Below are 16,226 nucleotides of genomic sequence, written 5' to 3'. Positions count from 1 at the left end.
GTGGAATTGTTATATAAATGAGCAGTCTGTGAATGCAGGGGTGGTATCATTGTGCAGAATGTCAACGTTGTGGAATTGTTATATAAATTAGCAGTCTGTGAATGCAGGGGTGGTATCATTGTGCAGAATGTCAACGTTGTGGAATTGTTATATAAATTAGCAATCTGTGAATGTAGGGGTATCATTGTGCAGAATGTCAACGTTGTGGGATTGTTGGATAAATTAGCAGCCTGTGAATGCAGGGGTATCGTTGTGCAGAATGTCAATGTTGTGGAATTGTTATATAAATTAGCAATCTGTGAATGTAGGGGTATCGTTGTGCAGAATGTCAATGTTGTGGGATTGTTATATAAATTAGCAATCTGTGAATGTAGGGGTATCGTTGTGCAGAATGTCAATGTTGTGGGATTGTTATATAAATTAGCAGTCTGTGAATGCAGGGGTATCGTTGTGCAGAATGTCAATGTTGTGGAATTGTTATATAAATTAGCAATCTGTGAATGTAGGGGTATCGTTGTGTAGAATGTCAATGTTGTGGAATTGTTATATAAATTAGCAGTCTCTGAATGCAGGGATGTATTTGCGTGGGGTGTATGTGTGTGACCACATGATGTATTTAAAGGGTCACTTTAAGCCAGGGGTCCTCAAACTCTGGCCCCCCAGATGTTGCTTAACTACAACTCCCATGATTCTCTGGCGATCTATGTAATTCAAAGAATCATGGGAGTTGTAGTTCAGCAACATTTGGGGGGCCAGAGTTTGAGGACCCCCTGCTCTAAGCACTGTAGCTATTCCACGTACAACGCTCACTCTGGTGAAAGTGATCTAACAAAAAAAAATACATATGTTTTAATAATTTTTTCTGTATTATGTTTAAAGCATTATCTTAATAGTGTATTAAAAACAGGAGGTCCTTTTTACCCCCATTCTTTCCTCAAGTTATTGTTGTGAATGCAGTTTTTTTGGGTCATCTCATTGTTTCCAGTTTTGTGTCTCACCATCTCCTCACAACTCCCCTTCTTTCTCGTCTATCTCCCGAGAGATAACAAGCACCTGAAAGCAGGTGTAAATATATCCCAAATTAAAGCCTTCCCGTAAAAGTTACCTAGTGAGTTTTGAAGTGCATTAAATACCACAATGGATTTAACCTCTATTGGGTGTCACTCTAAACACCCAGCCACCACCCCAACCTTGCATATTACAAGTTACCTGAAGCAGATTTATATGTTCTGCCTTTTGATAACTCATGGGTTTGGTATGGATGTGTTTTCATTTTATACAACAAGACTCACCTCTGTGACACGAGGATGTAAAAATATCCAACAAATTATGGGAGGGACACATGAAATCGCTCTGATGTACAGTACTCATTGTGGCACTTTACTCTCGATTAACAGCACAACAGAAAGAGACTACAGACCTAACACAACGACTCTTTACTGATCATATCTCCAGCCTCAACTGAAATTGGATGTGACCTTCTTCAGGATGTACGGGGCATCACATCTGTCATGGTATAAGGTAGGCGACAGAGTTTCTTTTTAAAGGAAGACTGAAATAGCTTGACATATAGCTAACGGATGGTTAACAAGAAGCAGTATTGATCTAAATAGTAAATAACAGCATAACTGTATGTTGTAGCATCTTTTTTATTAGACTAACACATTTTTGTAATGACAGGATTTCAGGTGATTCGCAAATCACCAAGTGTTAAGCATTTTGGGGATCTCCTTCGCACCTTGTTGTTTGCCGTCCCCCTTGAGGCTCAATAGTGTTTTTATACCTCACCTCCTCTAGACTGTGAGCTGGTCTGAGCAGGGCCGGCCTCATCAACCTGTTGTTCCCGTAACATTTTGTTATTGTCTCATTTATTGTTAAATTCCCCCTTTTATAATATTGTAAAGAGTTAGGGAATAGGTTGTCACTTTACAAATGCCATGCCAATAATAATAATAATTTGATCAAATATGCCATCTTCAAAATCTAACATTGTTAGTTTATCATCTTGCTTCTGTTGAGAAAAAAATAAAAACAAACAAATAACATCCTCAAAAACAGCATTTGCCCATATTTTGCCAATGACTGCAGCCACACATCCAGCATTATACACAATATGGCATGCTCACATCTAAGGGAAAGCAGAGTAGAAGGTACAAAGCATGACATAATACAATACAGAAATTAAACCCCAATGTAGAATTCTTACTTTGATTGTGAAAACAATCTAAGTATGTTTTATATGTTTATGTACTATGTATTATATATAATACACGGGTACAAGACATACTTTCAGCGGAAATGTGTAATGCAGGTACACTCGATAAAAACTTCCAAAGCAAGTTAACATCTGATTGAAACGGAAACCTTTTTTTTTTCATGCAGATTGTGTGAGTGACAGCCAGAGGTGGTGTGGTTAGGTTTGAATAAACAGAAACAAAAGTGATTTAACTCCTAAATGGCAGTGAATTGAGCGATGAGACTGCAGGGACATGATCTATACACTATAACTGCCTTGTTTCACCAACTGCACCCTTTTGTCTTTGTTATTTATTTTTGTATATCAATTACTTGTTGCCAGATATCTCCATCTAAACTTGTAAGGCGCTTGTAGAATATGTTGGCTCTATATAAATAACAATATCTGCCAAATAGTCAGTTTGACAGTTAACAGTTTAGTGATTGAGGGTTTGCTCAGCGTTTGCCTGATGTACTGACCTCACATGCGTACACTCACAGCACGGGCTCTTGCTCGGAGCTGGGGAGAGATCGTTAAAGTAGTGATAGTGTAGTGATAGTGGGAGGCAGGAAGGAGCATGCGAGGTGAGCGGGAGGTTCAGTAGGCTGACAGAACTGTATGCAGTCAGCAGAAGATGGAATGTCTGGCTTTGTTACAGGATGTTATGTAGTTACATAATGTAACAAATGGATAAAGGAGGCATTGCAGTGTCTGCTGCTATTATTTTGTCTCATTAATAGTATGGTGATTTTAATATATTTATCACTAGTTATTTGGTGTAACCCATATTTGCGCGTCTTCCTGTATTTTCATAACCAGTTATAGTCTTTGTATTGTTACCGGATCTGCTTGTAATTTTAGCTGCTGCACACATAAGGAACAAGCGCCAGAAATCTCACTTGTTGCTATAACTCGATCTGCTTGTAACGGAGCAGCTGTCTTGGGCCCCCCAGCAGGGACAGGGCCCGGGGCAGCTGCCCCGTTTGCCCCGCGTTAAAGACGGCCCTGGTAATGACTGATGGTCCTAGGGTTTATGAGCTTGGCAGTAAACGTGTACACATCCGTTTCAGCTGGTACGGACATATCAAGTACCTTTTAATCTGCACCCGTACTAATTGATCCGGTGGAGTCGTATCCAATGGCCGGATTCATTGTATCATGACCTTTGTATTTCTGGAGTCCCGAATTAGGCTTGTTTACTATTTCTGCATACTCTTTCTGTTTGTCTGCTTTGCTACAGGTGTGTTTTGTAGTTTGTCTTTTTTTCAAATCGTATTTTATTAGGGTTTGAGTACATAAAACAATAATAACGAGAAAAAATAAATGAAATTAGAGGATCTACAGTAGACACATGCTGTGACAATATCCACATTGCAGGGATTACATAGTGAGCGTCACCAAAGGATATATAATATCTCAAGTCATGGGTGGGAGGGGGTGTTGTAGTTATATCACCTGACCGTGTACCTTGATGTATTAACATCATTACTTAGCAGCTCCGTTACCTGGTTCTGTTTTTCAATTCATGGTTTGGGTTGCATGATGGTTTCTATTGTCATTTCTTTACTCACCGTCTTCCACGTACTCGTATTACAGGTCTACAAACCATGAGCTGTAACTTTTAATGTCATCCAGATCTATACATTGTGAAATAAACAAATAGCTCATACACATAAATTCATTTTATGGAACCACGTACCTTGTGTATTTTTTATGAAAACAAAAGTACTAAGTGGCACGAGACCCAGATTACTCATCTAATTACTGTGGGTAATAACGTCCGATAATTAGCTGTTGTAGGCCTGACAGATGCAGTGTTAACAATGTGTTAATGATTAATAAAGTATAAAAGATGATTCACTTAATTAAGATAACGGCTCACAAAGCACAGACTTTTATGTTTATTTTGATAATGCCGAAAGATTGGGTGATTTTGTTAAATGTTTATTTTAATACACATGGTTACATTAAAGCAGGACACGAGATTGGGGAAAAAAATGAACAGAATTTAATTTCATAAAGAACATAAGAGCTTCACATTAATGATCAGCAGATGGCATTGCATTTAGAGGTGAATATTAAGGGTTTATTTATTTTTTAGATTTCATAGAAACATAGAAACATAGAATGTGACGGCAGATAAGAACCATTCGGCCCATCTAGTCTGCCCAATTTTCTAAATACTTTCATTAGTCCCCGGCCTTATCTTATAGTTAGGATAGCCTCATGCCTATCCCACGCATGCTTAAACTCCTTTACTGTGTTAACCTCTACCACTTCACCTGGAAGGCTATTCCATGCATCCACTACCCTCTCAGTAAAGTAATACTTCCTGATATTATTTTTAAACCTTTGTCCCTCTAATTTAAGACTATGTCCTCTTGTTGTGGTAGTTTTTCTTCGTTTAAATATAGTCTCCTCCTTTACTGTGTTGATTCCCTTTATGTATTTAAATGTTTCTATCATATCCCCCCTGTCTCGTCTTTCCTCCAAGCTATACATGTTAAGATCCTTTAACCTTTCCTGGTAAGTTTTATCCTGCAATCCATGAACCAGTTTAGTAGCCCTTCTCTGAACTCTCTCTAAGGTATCAATATCCTTCTGAAGATATGGTCTCCAGTACTGCGTACAATACTCCAAGTGAGGTCTCACCAGTGTTCTGTACAATGGCATGAGCACTTCCCTCTTTCTACTGCTAATACCTCTCCCTATACAACCAAGCATTCTGCTAGCATTTCCTGCTGCTCTATTACATTGTCTGCCTACCTTTAAGTCCTCAGAAATAATCACCCCTAAATCCCTTTCCTCAGATGTTGAGGTTAGGACTCTATCAAATATTCTGTACTCTGCCCTTGGGTTTTTACGTCCAAGATGCATTATCTTGCACTTATCCACATTAAATGTCAGTTGCCACAACTCTGACCATTTTTCTAGTCTACCTAAATCATTTGCCATTTGGCTTATCCCTCCTGGAACATCAACCCTGTTACATATCTTAGTATCATCCGCAAAAAGACACACCTTACCATCAAGACCTTCTGCAATATCACTAATAAAAATATTAAACAGAATGGGTCCAAGTACAGATCCCTGAGGTTGTTTTGTAGCCTAGTTTTTTGCTGAATAGCACTTTTGCCCCACTAACTTCAGGCAGACTGGAAAACTGTGACTATTATTGTTATGATTTATTTTTTTAGATTTTTATTTTGCAGCAACTGTGACTAAATGCTGCCCTAGGATAACAACAACCCAAACACTAACCCCTAATACTAGTCTTAGCCATAGAATAATCATTTAATATTAAATGTATGTAATGGTGAAGTAGACTGCATTTTGTGCATTATAAGTGCAACCTGCGTCGTTAAATTGGACGCAAATTGGTTTGGCGTCAAAAAATGTATCTCCGCATATAAGAAGAAGATGCAGGAGATCATTCCGCGTCACTATTGACACCATATTGTGCTCAGAATCCGTACAAAGCGCAGAGTGACGCACACTCAATAAGTGTGTGTCTATGGCCAGAGGATGCTGGAGCCGTGACACTTATGTCAAAAAAGGAGAAACCTAACTGCAATAGTGTAATCTGTGTAATTGATCTACTCGTAGAACCATATTACCACCATGATCAGGCATAAGGTCCCGCTTTCCCTGTGTAATGGTCGCCCCTTGATTTCCAGCCCATGTATTTGTAAAATAATGAAATTAAGTTACTGACGTTTTATTTAACTTGGAGTGTGAAGCTGTGTTCACTTGGCGTTTCCCGTGTGGGGTCTGACTGACACCTCACACCATGTTTATATGTATTTTTTAAATTTGTGCCACCTGTACTTTAATGACGGACTCGATAATCCGCTTTCATCCTGCTAAATTGCAATGGCTGGTGGCGAGTGGAATATTTGAGTCGTGCTTGAGACAAACTCCTACAGTTTGACAGTTGATACTCTCAAGGTAATAATGATCAAGAGGTCCAAACAGTTTAAGACAGCAGGAAGAACAGGGTACCATGATACCAGCGACCTGATCTGCCAACACATAGGGTCTACCTTATTTGAGAAAATGGTGCTTGATGAACCCAACACCATTCCATTACTATGGTAATAGAAGGCACCAGATAACTAAACAGAACTCCAGTGACCTTGAAGGGAAGAGGATTACATAATCCGTTATGTTCTTCCCATCTTGGATGGCATTCATGGGCTGACAGTCCCCGCTGGTGCTCAGAGGCAATAACGTTTGTCCACAGATAGACAAAATAGGTACATCTAATGCAGAAGAGGAACGTCCACTCTGGATATATCAGAGGAGGAGGGCGAGCTGGAGGCACCCAGGGGACCCAGGTAAGTGTCAACCAATCTGAAGGTTTACGAGGGATGGCCTTCTTGAATTAAAGAAACAGTAACAGAGTTATTTACTAAAGTGAGAATTCAAGGCGGATTTAAAATGAATTACAAATTTAAGTTTAAAATAGCTGAACTGGAAAAATTCTCTAAATTAGATTCGCTTTCCATTCAGCTACTCTGACCTTAAAACTGAAATCCATCTTGAGTTATCTTTGACTTCTCAACTTAGTGAATAGCTATGTAAATGCTTTTGTGCTCTCTGAGTACACTCAGCGTAATTTAAAAACAGTGTTTAGGAGAGGATGGGCTTTTGGGTGTTTCCAAGCAGAGCTAATTAAGCTCTTGCTACATCACTGAAACACAGGCACTTCTTCAAACACGGGATCTAGAAACCACAATGTTTCAACACTAATCAAAGCTGAAGGTCAGGACACTAAACAAGATTTCACCATCAACAAAGGAAGTGACTCAATACCCATTAGAGCGAAATAGTCGAATTTAGTCTTCAGTTTAATTTCCTTCAATAGATTTTATACCAGAACCATCAAATTTATTTCTGTTGACAATCTCATTCCCACGTCTGGCCATTGACCTCTTTCATTGTAACTATGTCTTCCTTAGAATGTAATGATAGAAAGGAATATGCCTATTTTAATTTTTGTTACAGGGGTGTGAAGTGAAAAGCTACCCTTAAAGGAACACTATAACATTATGAATACAAAAACATGTATGCCTATTGCTGTAGTGTCCCTTTAACTATCTTGCTTCTCACCTCTCCCCTCGATGAAGCATGGCTTTCTCCGTCACGACAGCATTGAAGACCTGATGCGCATGCATGGTGAATGTCGCGTGCATCCAATGCGTATCATAGAAAAACGTTAAATCCAGTGCTTTCCTATGAGCTGCAGTGTCCGTGCAGCAAAAGTGTCTCCAGAGACTATCACTACGACAGCCATGTTTAAACCTTCAGGGAAAAAATTGGCCTTTATATCAAAATCCAATGTTTTAATGTGAAGGGATGAATATATAGGACCACCACACCCCGTATGATTTGAAGTGATCAGGGTGACTTGGGTGGTCCTTTAAAGAATCAGTCTAGGCACAATAACCACGACAGGGAGCTGTTGTAGTTAACGTACCTGAATCCATCCCACGTTAAATAGCTAAACTATATTTGACCATGGTTCGGCCCAATTTCTCTGATAGGTCTAAAGCGGAGGTTCCCCTTTCTCAACACATATATTTGTCGTTATTTTGATGGAATGGTGCAGAGTGTCCTTTAACACTCTCGTCCGGTAAATTCCATCCAAACATCAGTGAATTTGATATTACTAATGCAGAAGTAGGAATCTTAACTGATGGCAGCCGGGGGACCAAGGATCAAAAACGGTTTGACTCTTAACCGTGAGCCAGCACCAGGAGACTGGAAGATAATGTAATTTATTAAATTAAGAATTATTAAATGAATTAGCGATTTTGTTTTCTTATTAAGGCAGTACATTGCTAATGCTTTGGTGTTTACTGATCAATAGGAAGAAGCTTCTAATTATGAGCTATCCATACGGATTGTACAAGCCAAAAATATTCACGGAACAGATGTTGGTGAGTAATAAACTGTAATACAGGAAGTTACCCCAAAGTACAAATACTGGCTGGAGTACCTCGGTCATGAATGGGGAAAAAAAACCAATATTCTGTGCAACTGCTATATGGGGAATGCCCCCTAACAATATCTTCTCCTCTATATCCATATATTATATAATAAAATGTATTATATTAATAATTCTGTATAAATAGAAATGGGGGCCGAAATCAGTCGTGATCCTAAATGACTGGTATGATAACCACTTTGCTAAGCTTATTGAGCGCAAATCTTTGTTTTAATTGATTCTCTTTTTTATTATGATCCAGTGCAGGAGTAAATTACTTTAATACAGGCCCCTTCTTATATAAAAGATAAATATGGCAAAATATAGCTAATATTAATATTGTGTTCCCCTCTGTCTGTCCACAGCCACCAAACCGGATTGCTATGTGTGTCTGTGGATTCCCACTACTTTGCAGGAAAAGAAACGAACCAAAACCATTTGGAACTCAAAAAATCCTGTGTGGGACGAGACCTTTCACTTCCGAATTCATAATCAGATCAAGGTAAGAACAGAGCCATTGGGGCACATAGATGCTCGCAATTGTGGCTAATGCCACAGATATGGCACTAAGTCACAGGGATAGTAAACCTTCGGCTCTCCAGATGTTGTGGACTATATCCCCCATAATGCTCTTACACACATAATGCTGGCAAAGCATCATGGGAGGTGTAGTCCAAAACATCTGGAGAGCCGAAGGTTCCCCACCCCTGGACTAAGAGAAATAGCTTATATAGATATATAAATAGCTGGTTCCTACTGAAAAAAAAAAAAAAAACATTTTATTTGATTAACCATTTTTCTTTCTTTATTTTAATAAATAATTTTTGATTTTTTCTCACCCGGTGTATTTTCTTTTTTCTCTTTTTTGTAATTTAAAAAAATATATATATATTTTTGACCCATATATGAACCTTATGTATTTTATTTGATCTTATTTTATTTTTTTTTATATTTTTCACCCATGTATAAATTCTATTTCCTTAAAAAAATATATATATATAAAATATATTGTACATCTCTATAAGACAAGCTGTATTGTTGATCAATGGCCAAAAGACTCCCCAGGCATAGCAAAACTACAGAACCCATGATCTTTTACTAAGTGCCATAGCATCACCAGACTTTAAGTTCTACACCTGGGAGTTAACATTTTCGCCACCTCTGTTCTTGATCTTAAACAACTGTCTTTTCAAGTGCTCACCCCATAAAATGGCACTTATCAAAATCGAATTGACTCTATCATGACAACACATTTCTGAATGTTACTTTATTTTCCAAAGAATGTCTTGGAGCTGTCAGTACATGACGAAGATGTTGGCACCAAAGATGACCATCTCTATACCGTGAGCTACGATTTGGCCAATGTCACTCTTAACAATCCAATTCTGAAAACATTTCCTCTAAATACAGAGGTAAGTGTGAGAACTTCATTTTAAAATGTGTTATTGTGAAATGTCAACGTATGTCAGAGTTATGATGAATATAGTGAGAAACAGGTGGAAAGTCAAGGTTGGATGTTAACTAATGTTGTGTATCATCTCTGGTTTTGCTGGTATGCACATAACTGTGATATAATCTGAAATGTCAATATATGGCTTACCATTTCCTATGTGTCTGATTTTCTGTAATGAAGCAGAATTTCATACCTTATCACTTACCTCACTCACAAATTTCTCCAATGTGGGTCCAACTCAGCACGTCCCTCTCTTGGTGTACAGGAGGTTATACAGCTCAAAATAATTGGCTACATAGTATCAGCCGGGCAAGGGAATTGGAAAGTCAAAACAGAACATTTTAGATGCAACCTGCAATGCCCTAGCAAACAAGTTCCTATTTTTGACAGGTAACTGTAATTTCTGAATGCAAATATTTGTTTAACACCCTGATGACAACAGTGCGCAGGAATGACTTTAACCGAGCAACAATGGAAGAAAATTTATATCTTAGCTCACCATGGCGCAACTGACTGTAAAATCCGTGACCTCAACTACAAATTGATCACCGGTTGGTACCGGACCCCAGACCAACTGCACAGAATGTCCCCAGAACATTCAGAATTGTGCTGGCAGTATGGCATCTCCAGAGGTAATGCTATTCATATATGGTGGTCCTGCCACAAGATATCCACATTATGGCAACAGATCCATAAGTTGATTGTGGAAATCCTCGGCTCTGACCTACCACTACAACCGTAGCATATGCTGTTACATGATACAAAGCATCCTCTATCTAAATATAAAAAATTTCTGACCAGGCACGCTCTGAACGCTGCAAAGGCCTTGATCCTGTCACTCTGGGGGAAACTAGAAGCCCCAATGACACAAAACTGGAAGCATTACATAACATGGAATGTCTCACAGCCGCTCTTAGGGGCACCTTGGATAGATGCACGCAACTGTGGAAAACCATGGATGGATTTTATCTCCTGCAGAGAAGCTAGGCCCCTAACCTCTGCCTTGCAAGACACAGACTAAGGGGCGATGGATGGTGAATCATACATCGGCATAATGCCACCTTGTCCTGTGATCCTCACTCTCAGAGATAGTAAACCAGCTGTGGATACAGGAATGGAAAACTAAGAGGCACAAGCCATACCTGCGCAGAAGTTGGAGCCGGAGACTGCGGGATGGCTTGCCGGAAATACATTTGCAGTGAATATACACCACCTACCCCCCCCATTTTGTTTCTCTTTCTATTTTCCCTTCCTCTTCTCTCTCCTCTCCCCTCTGCTCCCCACCTCCCCTCCCTCCCCCCCCCCTCCACCCCACACTTACCTTACTCCTTCTAATCCATCTAATCTCAATCAGTAATGAAGGAAAGGAGGGTACCCTGTTTAGGATTACCTCTGTGCGTAAATGACAGACATACGTCATCTTGAGATTGAAATTTGCACAATGCTGCACTATTATTGAATATTTGCAGATGTAAGCCTTCCTAAAATCTACATTACTGCACATCACCTTGAATACTTCCAATGTTTGTCTGCTAACTGTGATTTCAATGTTCTTTACATGCCTTGCTGATACGGTTGCAAAGTCTTAAATAAATAAAAAGAAAATAAATAAATAAATAATAATAAAACCCTGATGACATTTTTGGGAAGTTGCATTCTCCTATATGCCAGCAGGTTCCTTGTAAATATCCACAAGCAAGGTTTCTAACCATTTTCTTTGTCTATTTTTGTCATATCAACTTAGGAAAAATGGTGTTTCACCTTTAAGGCTACTACATTGAAAGACAGAGGATACTGTATATTCTATTACACTTTCTATCCCCCACTGTTTCTGTGAAGGATAACGAATGAATGAATGAATGTTTTTTTTTTTTTTTTGCTTTTCTTAAATTTTCATTAAGCCAGGAATGATAAACAATAAACAAGGCAACTGCAAAGTTTTGATGCAAATAGAATCTGGAATGATGTGTTTTCTTAATTTTAGCATAATGAAGAGCTCCAGGTAGAATTGGACCTGGTGGATATGTAAGTTACAAGTATCTATACCTGTTATCTTGGCTTCTCATCTTATTCTCGAGCTGGCACGGATTTTTTGGGTGCCATCGTTTAACAAATGAATAAATACCATCAAACTAATCTTTTCATATATCTGCTTCATGTTGTAATGAAGGAATAAAATACGGAAATGCACGTGGCCTCAATCTAATATTTTTGGATACGTTTTTAACAAACGATCGCACTCTTTTATAAAAATAATTTATCTACAAAAATCCCTATAGGCTTTAATGGAGGCTCGTGTAGATAAATCAGTTTGAAAGTTTTTCCAACACATTTTGAACGTTTGAAAATATCAAAAAATATTAAACAGGCCTCAGTGTTTTAAATAAACGAATATGTAAACATCTGTAACTTTCAGTAGTTTGATCCGAATACAGGTTGACTCCATGGGGGGCAAGGTATGATAAGCGTTGTGATGAGAGTTTTTACAGTCGTTTGTCCTATTTCTGCCTTTTTATATAAATATACCATACTGCTGAAATCAGGGCGGTTGAAAGGCCTGAAATGTCATTTTTATTGTTTTTATTTGTTATTCGCAAGTTTGTCTCTGTATGAAAAAAAACATTTAGAAGTGTGCAATTTCTTTAGGACATTGTTTTCATGTTTTATGAGACAAGCAGTTTTCACGTTTTTCCTTTTTGTTACAGTGTATATAAATCCTTCAAATTGTAAATACGATTTTTTTTTCTGTTCGTATTCATCATTAGTCTCATCCTGTAAATGAAATCAGTGTTAAAGAAGAATAATAATTGGCAGAAAGATGAATGATTTATAAACGTTTCAAGAAAATGGCGCATGCTCGCAAAACTAGTGAAAACGAAAAGCGGACCCCAACACTTTTCACAAAATTTACATCTCTTAATCATTTTCTTAAACGTTAAAAATTATAAATACATTTTTATTAAACATTAAAAAAAACATGTACAGATCCCTATGTGTAAGGACAAAGCTGTATCCTTAAAAAAAATCTTTCCTAATTTCTCTCTTTATTATTATTATTGCCATTTATATAGCGCCAACAGATTCCGTAGCGCTTTACAATATTATAAGAGGGGATTTAACTATAAATAGGACAATTACAAAAACACTTACGGGAACAATAGGTTGAAGAGGACCCTGCTCAATCGAGCTTACATTCTATAGGAGGTGGGGTGTAAAACACATTAGGACAGATATAATAAAGGACAGGTCACTATTTAAAATGTATTGATAATGTAATGTAACCCCACTATCATTAGTCGAATGCAATGCATGCTACAATAACCGGTAAATAAAAAAACAAAGCCCTAACTACTGGGCAACACCCAAACCTCATGAGAATGTCTGTAGGTGGTTTTCGAAAATGTAGTTTGCCAAAATTACAAAGGAAAATAAATATGTTTTTTCACCAATCCAACGTGAAAAAGTGATGTGGGGAAACTGTATAAAAACATGTGAGAATATCCTAGACCTGTGTTGTTGATGTAATATGTCTGCTGCAATGTAATACCATCTAATTTACTAATTAATGTTGTGTTGTTTTAGCCCAGAACCAAAGAAAATGGTCACAACTAACGGCGTTTTAGTGGTAAGCTACTTATAAACGCTGCGCGTTGCGTTCCTTAGAATACACTGTTGCGCTGTAACAATAGTCTAAGACACAAAATAATAAAATATTGCAGTTTCTTCAAATATCTCTTTTTATTGAACAGTAATTTGTAGTGACAAGCCTTTGGGAGTTCGACCCTTTATCAAGTCTAATGCTTTAAGCTCGTCACTAAAAAATTCTGTTAGTTCAGCAAAAGAGGTATTAAAAGAAACTGCAAAAGAAACTGCTATGGCAACTCAAATATCATGACTACAATAGTTCATTATAGGTATAGGACACCATGTTCACTCAGTTTTGGTGTAAAGATCATTGCCCTGGTGGTGTATCACTGCTCAATTCTCTGCTATTTAGGAGTTAAATCACTTATGTTTCAATTTATGCAGCCCTAGCCACCCCCAACCCCCCGGCTGTGACTGACAAAGCCTGCATGAAAACATGGTTTCATTTTCCACAATATGTTAACTTACCTTAGAAGTTTTTATCTCCTGCTCTGTAAATTAAACTTTAATCACACACAGGAGGCTATTGCAGGGTGTGGCAAGCTATTAACAGTGCAAGAGATAAGAAAGTCCAAATAAATCAAAATTTACAATAAAGCAAGTGTAAACATTAAATCTCACTTTACAGGAAGTGTTTAGGAAGGCTGTGTGAGTCACATGCAGGGAGGTGTGACTAGGCTTCATAAACAAAGTGATTTAACTCTTTAATGGCAGGGAATTGAGCAGTGAGACTACAGGGACATGATCTATACACAAAACACTGTTGCATTAAGCTAAAGTTGTTCTGGTAACTATGGTGTCTCTTAAGTGGTTTATGGCAAACAACAAGTTAAAGTAACCTGGCAATTCTTCACCTAAAAATCCTGGCTTTTTTATCTCCTTATATTCCATTACTTGTTACTTAAAATGACAGAGCCAACGCATGTGAGGTCATACACATCATGTGCCACCATAGGATGAGCAGGTGACATCATATATTATCCGAGCATTCTTTATAATGTATCCAAACATTCTTTATTTGAGGAGCTTGTAAATCATTAGATAGTTAGGTAGCTGTGTGTAAATAAGACATTATGACTTTATAGCACTTTAAATGGCTTATTTCATGAGTCAACCCATTCTACCAGATTATTAATGTATTACAACTTCTCAACACAAGGAATGCAAACAAACTAGCAATTTGTGCCACACCAGATCCTGCTGACACACAGACAGAGTTAACAATCATCAAACAGATTATACGTGGTGAGAAAACATAGCTAATTCTTAGTAAATAGCAGCCAAGATCGTGTCACTCGGCAGAGTAGGTGTATTAAACTGAGATCAGCACAGGGGAGAATGATATGTTTTTCTAACCTCACAAATGTTGGAGGAGACCCCATGCTCATATCAGTGAACATTCATGCCGTACCCCGATATGTTGCATTGCATGTAGCTGCATGCAGTTATTTTGATATAGCAATTAAAATCATTAGTTAGTTTCCAGTAAGGAATGTGTGACCTGTATAAATATCTTTATTGACTATTTTAGCTACTCTACATGCATCATAATTACTAAAATGATTTAAAAAAAAGCGACCCTTTAACAGCCTTTGTTTCTTGCAATCTGCCTGATGCACCAGACTATTTACTAATACGTACAACTAGGAATCACAACTGTGCTGATCCCATTTATTGCACGGAACCTGGATTGAAACCTGTTTGTAGCTTTGTTAGATACAATTATATAAACAAATGCTTCCATATGTGTGATAGGATGTTTGTTGGAATTACGTTACGTATATTTCTATATTTTAGTGTCCTGAAATGACTTCTCTGGAAATTCAAGTGGAAAAACAGGAAACAAATAAATTCAAAAGTAATTATATTTTACCCTCTTCCGAATAATCTATCTTAGAACTTGTGAATCCGTGAGTCCTCCCTCTTCCTCTAAGGTCACTCCAAAATTACTAATAATCCAAGCTTTAACTCAGATATTCTGAATGTCAGCTTTTACGTTATCAGTAATCCTTTTTCCCCACGAATCTAACAGATCAACATATTTTATGTGATTTTTTTTGTTCTTATTCCCTTTGCCTAAACTATCCAAGAATAGAACAGTTTTGTTTTGTTTTATTAAAAATTTTTTTATTGCTAAATTTTATTTTTCATTCTATAATAATAATTATGATTGTGTGATCTTAGAAAAAAACGAGCTGGCGTTGGCGGTCAGAGGCTCATATGAAGAAACTCACAAGATAATATTTACTCCACATGACACAAATGGATCCGATTCGAAAGAGACATTTGCTTTCCATTACCCAAGAGACTGGGGGACAGAACTCACTGCTAGTCTGAATAGAGTGTACCCATCTTTGGATGTCACATTTGTAAGTTGTTATCGTGGCTATAAGTTGAAACGTTCAAAAATGCCCAAGTTTATCTGCAATCAGGTTTACCACTAGATGAAACGAGAGCTAAATTTAGGTTCATTTTCACTCCTTGCTAATACATATTTGTTAAATGTGGGGGACAAGGAAACCTATTCTTAAAAATTATGAGAGGTGACAATTTCCATTTAATGATACTGTTTCAAATTAGAATATCCGACTCATTTAGAAGCATGAAACTACATTAGCCAGCCGTCTTGTGCAAGTCTCACTAGCGAGGTACTTTTTCTGAGGTCTAGGAGTAAAATGTGTTGTCTGTCCAAGACTATGAGCAGGAAATTACTTAAAAATAAACACAGTATCTAAATGACTACGTTCCCTTCTAATGTGATCTCCAGTCCATCTGTAATAACAAATTTTTATTTTATTGAAATATCAAGTGAGAAGTGACCAACGTATGAAAAAAGGAGGATTAGTAAAAATAAATAAATCTATATTAATATATTATATATAACTCTCTCCTATATATATATA

General features: G+C 37.6%; 1 protein-coding gene across 1 annotated transcript in view; it reads left to right on the top strand.

The window, feature by feature from the left end:
• Positions 1-1,264: 1,264 nt before the first annotated feature.
• LOC134582786 (cytosolic phospholipase A2 epsilon-like) overlaps positions 1,265-16,226 on the top strand; it is a 32,266-nt gene continuing 17,304 nt past the window's right edge. The window contains exons 1-8 of the mRNA XM_063439438.1: positions 1,265-1,521; positions 8,109-8,178; positions 8,591-8,727; positions 9,506-9,637; positions 11,663-11,703; positions 13,261-13,303; positions 15,121-15,181; positions 15,508-15,692. Of these exons, the coding sequence (XP_063295508.1) occupies positions 1,489-1,521; positions 8,109-8,178; positions 8,591-8,727; positions 9,506-9,637; positions 11,663-11,703; positions 13,261-13,303; positions 15,121-15,181; positions 15,508-15,692 (702 nt within the window). The 5' untranslated portion in view covers positions 1,265-1,488. The remainder of the gene's footprint in view (positions 1,522-8,108; positions 8,179-8,590; positions 8,728-9,505; positions 9,638-11,662; positions 11,704-13,260; positions 13,304-15,120; positions 15,182-15,507; positions 15,693-16,226) is intronic.

This window comes from Pelobates fuscus, chromosome 13 (assembly GCF_036172605.1).
Source record: "Pelobates fuscus isolate aPelFus1 chromosome 13, aPelFus1.pri, whole genome shotgun sequence".
NCBI lineage: Eukaryota > Metazoa > Chordata > Amphibia > Anura > Pelobatidae > Pelobates > Pelobates fuscus.
The sequence above is the reverse complement of the archived record's forward strand: the minus strand, read 5'-3'. Positions and strand labels throughout refer to the sequence as shown.